Source organism: Berghia stephanieae, chromosome 14 (genome assembly GCF_034508935.2).
Source record: "Berghia stephanieae isolate SIO BIC M18660-M18661 chromosome 14, UCSD_Bste_1.3, whole genome shotgun sequence".
Taxonomy (NCBI): domain Eukaryota; kingdom Metazoa; phylum Mollusca; class Gastropoda; order Nudibranchia; family Aeolidiidae; genus Berghia; species Berghia stephanieae.
The window spans coordinates 26033888-26045325 of record NC_088373.1 but is presented as its reverse complement, the minus strand read 5'-3'; the positions used below and the strand labels follow the sequence as shown (position 1 = coordinate 26045325).

General features: G+C 40.0%; 1 protein-coding gene across 1 annotated transcript; it reads left to right on the top strand.

Annotated features, from left to right (window-relative positions):
* The first annotated feature begins 489 nt into the window (after positions 1-489).
* LOC144959767 (uncharacterized) lies at positions 490-5667 on the top strand. The gene is made up of 3 exons (XM_078892500.1): positions 490-623; positions 2295-2658; positions 5458-5667. The coding sequence occupies exons 2-3, from the start codon at positions 2314-2316 to the stop codon at positions 5620-5622; spliced, it is 510 nt and encodes a 169-aa protein (XP_078748626.1). The 5' UTR covers positions 490-623; positions 2295-2313; the 3' UTR covers positions 5623-5667.
* The last annotated feature ends 5771 nt before the right edge of the window (positions 5668-11438 follow it).

Below are 11438 nucleotides of genomic sequence, written 5' to 3'. Positions count from 1 at the left end.
CAGTTTTATCTATATATGTGAATTAAATAAGTGTAAACGAGTCCTTTTGAACGAGTATCTAGGACACGTCGAGACACTTCAGGAGTTTCATTCACAGTCTTTTTTTATATTAATCAGCCAAGACCCATATCCCTAAACGTCTATTTAGTCATAGCCTTCTCAATAGAATAACAATTAATAAAATCTATATTATTTGATTTTGGTTGAAGGACACTGATCCGACATAACAAAATTGCACATGTGTTACAAATCTCACAACAGGCTCAGGCATGATCATGATACTTCCTTTTGTTTGTGAGCGCTCTTTAGTGTTTGTGTGTGTGTGTGTTGTGGGAAGGTGTGTGTGTGTGTTGTGTGTGTGTGTGTGTCTAAAGGGGGGGGGGCAGGATGCATCATCATTATCTTTGTACACAAATATATTTTTGTGTGTAAATCAACACTGATCAACGCTCATTATACAACAACTTCCCGAATGACGCAAGTTGCTAACTAATCAACAACCAATCATTTTATTCCTCTGATCATGCGATGTGTCTCTCCTCGTCTGTACAACATTATAATTGTATAATCCATCATACCATCCATCAGTATCGGTTTTGATTTCTTTGGAATAAGAGATTGATGTAAGTAAATATTTTTTTACTTTAGTATTTAAGTTTTTCATATAATACTTAAATCATTGCTTTAACTCATTTTACAAGTTTGCATTCGTGAAATATGGTTATGTTGCGTCACGCTGGACATTAAGTGGTCCTTCAAAGCCATTAGGCACGTGGAGCCGGAGTTTCTCCCAGTTTCTATAGCACGACATGACAGAGAGCAATTGCTTGCTAGTCTTTGGATACGACCCTGGACTATCGATAATACTTTCCTCAGATCTAACAGACCCAGTTACCCAATCTCTGCTGGGTGAACAGGTGACTTCTTCAAGACCACACATCGCGAGCCCCGATGTCCTATATAACCAAAACTATCACACTTAAGTCGAGACGATGCATTGTTGTGCGTGAAACCAAAATTTACTTTTCTTATCTGAAAATTGACCTTTAAAGATCTTGTCGATCCCGACATAATACCGTTTTGAAACAATGGCTCACATATGCTAATTCAAGGACCTGTTGGCTCATATCAAGAAGCCTGTATTGACTTTGTTGTAATGGACATTATTGTGAGTTGCTCCGGTAGTACTTCCATTACAACAATGAGCTCATAATGATGAGGGTTATCAGACCTGCAATTGTGTACACGAAGACTAAGAAAAATGAGTTTGAATTCTAATAGTTATAATTTCATATCTTTGATTAGTTCAACTTTACATTGCTATTTTGGCACGTGTTTCATCTTTACATAGCGCTAATTATATGTGCCGATTCATGTGTTGTCTGGATCGACAGACGATTCAAATAAATATTTCCTTGCCAAAAAGAATTGTTTTAAAACATTAAAAGCTCCAATGCACTGTTTTGCTTCCATATTCCATCAGTTATGGCATGTTTCTCCTTACTAACGAAAGAGTGAAAATGGAGAGGCTTTGTGGTATGTTCCCAAACGAAGCCTCTCGATTTTTCACTCTTTCGTTAGTATTTTCACGATCAAAGGGTTCAGGCAGCCCCTACCGATTTCAACTCTCTCCTTGCTAACCATTTCATGGACTTAAATCCTGAAAACGTCATTATCTATCACACAGAATAATGTAGAATCTTTAAACTCTTACCCAAAGGAATAGATCATGCTATATATAATCTTGTTTAGTTCTTATATCTAAAACTATAATATTCTTCAAATTTCGTGACATAAGAAAGAAATTTGAATGAGACAAATATTGGTTTCATCGTAACCAATGTGACAATTTAGCTATGGCTGGTAAGGAGAGGGTTAATATAGATGGTCGGCGGATCAAACCTCCTAAGTCTCGAATTTCGGGGCCAGGGGCTCAAAACTCTGAAGTTTACATACAAACTTTGCGAACCAATTTTTATTTAATTTTGGGCGATTCAGACAGACCCATGGTGAAAATTATGAATTCAGAAGCTTGATAAGTCGACCAGCAATATCCTGATCATGATTGGAGGTTTTTAATTAATGCTAAAATAGAATTACTAAGAAAGAATATGCGACCTATGTTGATTTTTAAATTATGTTTTGAGAAATGAATATTGTTTATTTCATCACAAAAGCTCCAATTTATATTTTTAGCATTTATCTATATATCTAAAGACACTTTCGGCATCTGGTTTACTTCAAAATACGTAAGTTTGCTATTTAATTGCCATATCCTACATTTTTATTTCCAGTTTTGCAACGAGTTCTACGATGGGCGCCAAACTTAAATCTGTCTTGATTATACTGATGGTCGTCATGACTATCCAGGCTGCTTCAAATTGTCATAAAAAACGCAAAAAATGCATTGTGGATTACAAGACAGGAAAGAGGAGTATCCTAAATTCTAACGTCACCGCCCTCTGTGCTAACGTTAAGAAAGCTTACGATTGCTTTGGAGATTGTATTTATGCCTCGAAAAAACAAGGAGTTAAGAAGACAGCCAGTATTCGAATTTTTCATTATATATGTAAAGACGTAAGCGGGGCGGAAGAGAAGTGTGCTGTCAACAAAATAAATAGAAAGTACATTTGGAGCCTTCTTGTAAAGTGCTTTAAGGTCAGTCAAAAATATCCTTCTTTTGCCCCTCCTCGTCCTCCTCCTGCTCCTGTGGCTCACGAACATTCTTGGGGGCAGCCATTGTGAACTACTATAACTTTGTCAACCTCTGATAGAATTAATTTTTTCAACCTTTAAGTAGTACATGCGTACGTTCAATTGAGCCAAATATGACGTCCCCACAAAGAGAAATGAACTCAGTAGGACATTTGTCCAATTACTTTTTGATTCAGCCTCGCACTTTATAGGACATCATTTTACAGACTTCTTCTTAACACTGGTATCTGTAACACGATATAATGTGTGTTGATGGAAGGGTTAAGATGGAAAACATGAAATGTCAGACAACCAGGAGATCGCGTGTGCAGCAACAAACAATGTAGGCAAATTATTCTTCTTTAAATGTGAAGACCATATACTGTGAAGAAGTCTACTGGCAGAAGGAAGGTCATCAATTGACCTGACCTGATTACTGATAATCAGTCTTCTGGATATACCAGACGGACGCTTGTACTGCCCTCCTCTCTCTCTCTCTCTCTCTCTCTCTCTCTCTCTCTCTCTCTCTCTCTCTCTCTCTCTCTATCTCTCTCGCTCTCTCTCTCTATCTCTCTCGCTCTCTCTCTCTCGCTCTCTCTCTCTCTCTCTCTCTCTCTCTCTCTCTCTCTCTCTCTCTCTCTCTCTCTCTCTCTCCTTTTCAACATAACAGATTTTTGTAGGATTAATCCTCTATTATGGGCCTAATATAATTCTAACCACAATCCCGTTCGCCGAATAGCCAGACAATTAACCGATAGAAACAACCCGGAACGTTTCTGGAAGATGTCAAAAGATTACTTAAATCATCTTAAATATGCATCTCTAGTCTTTGAAAAACGGTGCTTCATTTAAAAGGTAATATTGTACAAAGCAACCTTGTTCCATCCCTCCTATTTGAAAATCCGATTATTTTTCAGTAATTACGCAATCGTTGAATTATGCTTTGAACGAGTTATTGGTGTGAAATTAGGTGGAAAAGATGGCTGATTGGCATTTATAAATATTATTTCTGGAGGTCACGAATACAAATCCAGCGTTTTTTTTTTTATTTTTGTTTGTCAAATGGACATTCAAGCAAATAAAGAATAATGCAAATTTAGTGCAAACTACGTACTACTTCTTGAGGTCACGGGTTCAACAAACGCAAACACCGCGAAGCAATTTGGCCAGCATTTAAGATTAATAGCCAAAATTCTCAACACAAACATGTAAGGATTGAGACTTTGAGTATGCCCCGGTATTTGGGGTGAATTTTTAATTCAGAAAATTGAGTGGAGCAGGCATTTATGTTGATAATAACAAGAAATGAGTGCCTGAATCAATGGAGATAAAAAATAACTTCGTGGCGGTGATGGGAGTCGAAACCAGTGCCTTAGTGGAACGACAAATCTGCCTGGCAGGGAAATAGTGACTCTATCGTATGAGCTATCCAAGAGCTAAAAAATTCCTTTTAATTCTAATCTATCAAGAGCCACACATGATAATAAATACGAACTTTTAGTTTTCAGAAATGCAAGAAATGTAGGAGTCCCAATAGCTCAGTTGGTAGAGCACTCGCTTCACATGCAAAGAGACCAATATTGACCGCCTGTCTTGACTTGACTTGACTTGACTTAGATGCCTTTCGCGTCTCGACCGAAAGATCGGGTCGCCTTGGCTGTTTCCAGTATTTCCTGTGTGAGGTGTCTCCAATATTGCCGGTCCTCCGCTAGGGTTCTCAGATTTTCAAGGTCCCCTGCCGTTATGAGACTAATGCTTTGTCCAAGTGTTGTGAGGTTTTTGTTTAGGATCACAGGGAGTGTTGTGATCGGTCTTCCTCTGAAAAGGTTCCCGTGTTTTTGGAAATATCCCGACATGGCTTGGTTAGCTGGTATGTTTTTGTCCCTGCGTAGTATGTGACCGAAAAGTTGCCATCGTTGTTGTAAAATGTCAAGGGAGATTGGTCTTTCTTTTGTGATCTTATAGAGTGATTCATTTGAGATCTTTTTTGGGTATTTGATGTCCAGTACCCTTCTTAGCTGTGTGCGATGGAAGGCATCCAGATGTTCTTCTTCGGATTTTGTCAACGCCCAAGTGCCGCAGTTATACAGAAGTACCGGTTTTACAAGAGCACAGCAGTAATTGGGTAGCTTGGTCTGTTAGATTTGACGAAAAATAGTTTGTGATAAACTAGCATCCTATCCAATTGCTATTATCCGTTTCCCGTTATAGGAATCGGGTTAAACTCCGGCTCCATGGGCCTAATGGTTCGGATGGGTGTTTATTGTAAGAGATGGTAATTATCTTTAAAATATAACAAATAATTTTTCTTTAAACATTTTGATGTACAAATCTGATCATAATTATATTTTAAAATAATTATTTAACCGTGATAAATGGAGCAATAAAAAAGTTGGTATTGATAAGGGTTAATGGGGAAAAAAGATAAAAAGCTACTTATCCAAACCATACACACAAGTACACATACACTCACACACATACACACACACACAAACACACCATATCACACAAACAGACACAAACCCACACACTGACACAAGTACACAGCACACACGTACACACGTGCTCAGATACGTTGAGAGTATTTCATTGCTTTTTTCTAGGTTGTCTTTTGGTTTGGATTTCGGTTTATGTCTTGTAAGCTCCTTCATTGAAACCCGCCTTTGATGGCAAAAAGTGGTAAATGAGCATTGTACAATAGTAGAAATAAAAACACATTTTAAAAATGCATTAACATTAACATACTTTTTCTTATCGGAACAGCCAGAAAAGCAAAATGGATCAAATGCCTGTGAGAAGAACCACTGGAGGTATAGATGTTTCCACAGGAAAATGAAAAAGTTTTGTGGCCCCGTTGCACAAGGGGCGACCGATGAGATGAGGAAAATAGCGAAATGTGGGGGAAAATCTGTATATATAGATATATAAGAGTACTGACTGATTGTAATAAAATAAACAATTGCTGACCTCAAATCTCTGCTTCTGACTTTATTTTATGCAATGGATTGTTTTGTTTCAATTAGTATACATATTATGATAGCCATGAGAACTGTAAACAAATTCACAACAACTATGAGCACAAAAAGTGTGACAAGCACGATGGTAGTAGCTTTTTGTGGTTTTGTCACACCTTGCATTACTATGGCGCTGTATTCAGTCGTCGAATTAGCTACCCTATTCGTTTAATTTCGAGGACGTATCCGATAGCCTCCTCAAAACACAACTTCTTACAAGATGCTCGGCGATTTCGGGTTCATTGTTGTAACTTATGGATGTGGGACGGACAGAAAGTCCCCACTGAACTAGACCTTACTCTGCTGACAGACAACCAGTGCTTAATCTTGGTGGTACAGAAGCCTGGCAGCTTCTCTCCCAGTTTAGAAATGACTACGCTTGCGCCCATACGAGGAAGTGATTTTTAGAGTCACAGTCCATCTCGTATGTTTAATACAGTCAGAAGTCAGGAAAATTAAATGCATGGGCTGCCTATTCGGCAACTCAAGTTGTTCCCACCAGCTTTCACAAAACGCTCTTTCGCTTCTTTATCTGTCGGTCGATACCTTTGAGATTGACCGTATTGGAAAGGCTGCGGTTCAGCGTAAGCCCAGGGTACTTAGGATTCCGTTTATATGCTAGACGTTGGTTCCCGATTAAGACTTTCCGTTTCAGGGTTTGTCAGCCGCTGACTAGGCTGATTGCTGCTGGTACGTTTTTTAAAGTCCTCATCTTCAGTTACTATCTGTCAAATATCGTCAATTGGTGTCATCTTGGGACGGATTCAGACCTTATTTTGAATAGTAGTTGCTCCATATTCTGCATGTCCCAGCCTCAGTGAAGGGTAGGATATGCAGTGAGTATGACAGGTCGCTAATGTAGACATTAAAGAACATTCGTGTCAGTATAGAATCCTGAGGGACCCCATTCCTCAAACTCTTTACTTTGCTAGCGCACACCCCCCCCCCCCCCCCCCCCAGGGACGAACTGTAATTGTAGTCCTTTCTGCACCTTATGTTTTTTCTGCACATGTTAGTATGAGCCTTTTGTAGACCGAATAATACGCATCAGATAAGTCTATCAGACAATCAGTATTCATTACGCTATCCAAAAAACAAGGAAGTATTGACTGTGTCCAACACAGAACAATCAGCATAATGAGCCAGGCCACAAAAATTATGTTAAGAATACTTATGAAAAGAATGAGGAGCAAGATCTCTCCAGAGATAAGTGACGAGCAGTTTGGTTTTGTTAAAGAAAAGGGTACGGTAAATGCAATCTTTACATTGAAAACATTAATGCAACGGTCAATCGAAAAACAAAAATCACTTTATCTATGCTTCATTGATTACTCCAATGCTTTTGATTCACACAGCACGAAACGCTATTAAAAATCTTAGAAAAGATCGGTATAGACAGTAAAGACCTTCGACTGGTGAAAAACCTATATTGAAATCAAACAGCGTGTGTCAAACTGTATAATGAAACATCGGACTTCTTTAACATCGAGAAGGGAGTAAGACAAGGTTGCGTCTTATCACCGGACCTTTTTTAACATATATAGTGAAATAATATTCAAAGAGATTGAAGATATGAAAGGCGTCGTCGTTGAAGGGCAGAATATGAATAGCATTAGATACGCTGTTTCCCCGTGTGGTGTCCGGGGTCCCTCAACTGAGAGGGTCAAGAATATCCCAACGCCAAGCCAGCGTGTCGTAAAAGGCGACTAATGGTGTGCGATTCCCCCATCTTTGAGTCACCTGGTCCTCAAGGTTGGGGGTTGGCAAAGGGTTAACACCCCTTTCCGTTAAACTCAAACGTTACAAAAACGCAGACGGACAAATCAAATCCTTTTTTAGCTTGGGCGACCGAAGAGTTTCTGGAATGACAGAATTTATGAAGGACAACAGACAAAGTCGAAAGGACTGCTGCCCCGATGACGTCTTTGCCAAAAAAGTAGCTTCGATTAGGAAAAGTGAGTGGAGCAGGCACTTATGTTGGTAACAACAAGAGATGAAGTGAGTAGAAAAGTGCCAAAAGGCAATAGAGACTCTAACCCCACCGCTGCCGCGAAAATTTTTATTCTCTATTGTCTTCTGGCACTTTTCTACTCACTTCATCTCTTGTTGTTACCAACATAAGTGCCTGCTCCACTCACTTTTCTGAATTAAAAATTCACCCCATCTACCGGAGCATACTCAATGTCTCAATCGTTTCTATGTTATATGTTTGTGTTGAGAATATTGGCTATTAAGCTTAACTGCTGGCCATGGTTGTGTGGCGAACCCGCGGTCTCCAGAAGTCGGTGAGAGAGAGAGAGCTCTAGAAATGACCTGATTTTGTTACGAATATTTTTGTGTTCGTGGATAGATCATACGGTAGAGTCACGCTCTCACCAGCCAGGCGGAGTTGTCGTACCAATAATGTCGCAGGTTCAAACCCCACCACCGCCGCGAAAATGTTTATTCTCTATTGTCTTCTGGCACGTTTCTACTCACTTCATCTCTTGTTGTTATAAGCAGCTGCAAATTGCGTCGTAGAATGTAGAAGCAGGAAAAAGCTCTAAAGTTGTGACTGAGATGAGAAGATACAGGCTGCATATACTCGGAGTAAGCGAAACCCACTGGATACAATCCGGACAGAAACACCTCAAGTCTGGGGAGAGGATTTTATATTCAGCGAGAGGGGACGGGAATAATTCTTAGCAAGTTTGCCCAGAAGTCACTGAAGTCAACACGAAGAAAGGATCATCATGGCGTCCTTTACAACACGGAGAAAGAAGATCAGCATGAACATTGTACAGATCTATGCCCCAACAAATGATGCAACAGATGAGGACAAAGTTACATTTTATAGTCTGCTACAACAAGTCATTGACAAGTTGCCAAGGAAAGACATCAACATATTGATGGGAGATGCTAATGCTAAAGTGGGACAGGATAACGCAGGTTATGAAGCTATCATGGGACTTCATGGTATGGGGGAAATGAACGATAATGGTGAGAGATTTGCAAATTTCTGTGCATTCAACAGTTTGGTGATTGGAGAATCAGTGTTCCACCATAAGAGGATCCACAAAGCAACTTGGGTCTCACCAGATGGTGTGACATGACAGAGAATCAGATTGATCATTTTTGTATCTCTTGAAGATTCAGACGTTCAATGGAAGATGTGACAGTACGGAGAGGGGCAGATTTTGGATCAGATCACCACCTGCTATTTGCAAAGCTTAAGCTCCGACTCAGAAAACATGGGACCAGATCACATACAAGAAGAAAATTCGAGGTGAATGCACTTGATGGGGAAAAAAATGAGGAATTCAATCTACAATTGAGTAATAGATTCCAACCTCTTACTGAGCTCGAGGAGGACAAAGATGTAGAGTCACGATGGGCAAAGATCAAGGAAGTCTACATAACAACTTGCCACGAGGTATTGGGTGTAAAGAAATCGGAACACAAAGAAAGGATAGGTCCAACCACCTTGGGCCTTATTGAAAAGAGAAGAACAAGGAAGGAACAAGTGAATGCAAGCCGAGCAAGGGCTCAAGACTAGATGTACAAGAGCAGTATCGAGCCATAGCAAAGGAAGTCAAAAGATCTGTGAAGAAAGACTAGGAAGCATTAATGAACAGACTTGCAGAGAAAGCAGAAGCAGCAGCGACAGGAGGACACTTGAGGATCCTTTATCAAACTACCAAGACACTTGCTGGAAAATATGGGAAACCAGAGGTACCAGTCAAAGACAAAGATGGGAAAACTAATTTTGGAAAAGAGGCTCAATCTTAACGATGGAGGGAACATTTCAACTGCATTCTGAACAGACCACCACCAGACAACCAGCCAGAAATTTTGCCTGCAAGGAATGAGCTACCAATTAGTTGTGATCCACCATCGATAGCAGAGATTGTGCGTGCCATTAACAAGATGAAAAGGGGAAAGCCGCTGGACCAGACCAGATTCTACGGGATGCTCTAAAAGTTGATGCTGAACGAAATGAAGAGGCCCTGCACCCACTATTTGAGAAAATCTGGAATGACGGGATATTCCCAAAGGATTGGAAGGAAAGACATCTTATCACGCTTCCAAAGAAAGAGGACCTCAGTAATTGTAATAATTATCGAGGAATCACTCTCTCTGCGAGTCATAGTGGAACAGTCTATAGAATGGAACTCTCTTCTTATTGTCAACTTGCTGGATTACGAGAAGGCTTTCAACAGTATTGACAGAGCAACATTGTGGACAATTCTGGCACATTATGGACTCCCTGAAAAGATAGTAAAACTCATTAAGGAAATGTATGAAGGATCAAGTTGCAGGGTTGTACATGAAGATCAGCTTATTGACAGCTTTGAAATTACGACTGGTGTCAAGCAGGGATGGTTGGTCTCACCATTCCTGTTCATCCTTGCCATGGATTGGCGAATGAAGGAAAACTCCAAAGGGCGAAGAAATGGGAAACAGTGGACCCCCTGGACACAGTAGGATGATCTGAATTTTGAAGATGATCTGACTCTTTTGTCCCACACCCAGGACGAGATGCAAGCAAAAACCACAATTATAAACAGCCTCTCGGAATCAATTGGTCTAAGAATTCACCCTGCAAAGTCAAAGGTCTTGAGGATAGGTACGCGTCAAAAGGAGGAGATCAAATTAAAAGATCAGGAACTCGAAGATATAGACACTTTCTGCTATCTCGGAAGTATAATTGACAAGGATGGAGGCACAGAAGCAGAGTTGAAAGCACGAATAGGAAAGGCACAGGCTGCATTCACATCTTTGAACAGAGTTTGGAGAACTAAAGATATCTCCCTTCGACTAAAGCTAATACTTTTCAATTCAAACGTGAAGTCTGTCCTACTGTATGGATGTAAAACTTGGAACGCATCACAGGCATGTATAAGGAGGGTACAGATTTTTGTTAACAGGTGCATGCGTAATCTACTCAGAATAAAATGGATGGATAGAATTTTTTTAAAAGAAGTATGGAAAAGAACACAGCAGAAACCACTGGGAGAGGAAATAGGCAGAAGACGATGGAGGTGGATTGGACACACGCTTAGAAAGAATGACTCCACTATAACAAAGAAAGTATTGGACTCGAACCCTCAGGGCAGACGATCAAGGGGAGGCCACAAGGAACATGGAGAAGAATTAAAGAAGCTGATATGCAGAGAAGTGGTAAGACCTGGAATGAGATAAAAAAAAAAAGTTAGCTCAGGATAGAGAAGGATGGAAACTGTTTCTCTGTGGCCTATACCCTGACCCAGTGTGAAAAAGGCAATGATGATGATGATAAAGATACGCAGACGATGGTACTCTGATGGCCTACTCTCCAGAACACGTGCAGAAAATTTTAGATATAGTGGTGTGCAAAAGTGAAGAGATGGGCCTGAAACTGAATGTTAAGAAAACCGAATGCATGATGGTCTCAAAGAATGACAACAACACGACCTTCCACTTGTCAAGCATAGGAGAGACCATCAAATAAGTAAAGAAATTTAAATATTTAGGCACTATCATCACCCATGACGCTCGTGACATAGAGGATAAAAAAACAAAGAATAGCAATAGCAAAAAACGAGTTCCATAAAATGCGACCAGTTGTTTCAAACAACAACCTAAAGTTGATGACTAGAATGAAAGTAGTAGACACATATGTTATAAGTACCCTTTTATACGGTTGTGAAATGTGTACGCTTGACAAATAACGTACGAGGAGGTTAGAGCCATTTGAGATGTCGTTGTATA

Coding starts and splice junctions, on each gene's coding strand:
- LOC144959767 (XM_078892500.1), top strand. CDS start 2,314: ATGGGCGCCAAACTTAAATCTGTCTTGATTATACTGATGGTCGTCATG. Junction 2,659..5,457: donor TTCTTGTAAAGTGCTTTAAG/GTCAGTCAAAAA, acceptor TTATCGGAACAG/CCAGAAAAGCAAAATGGATC.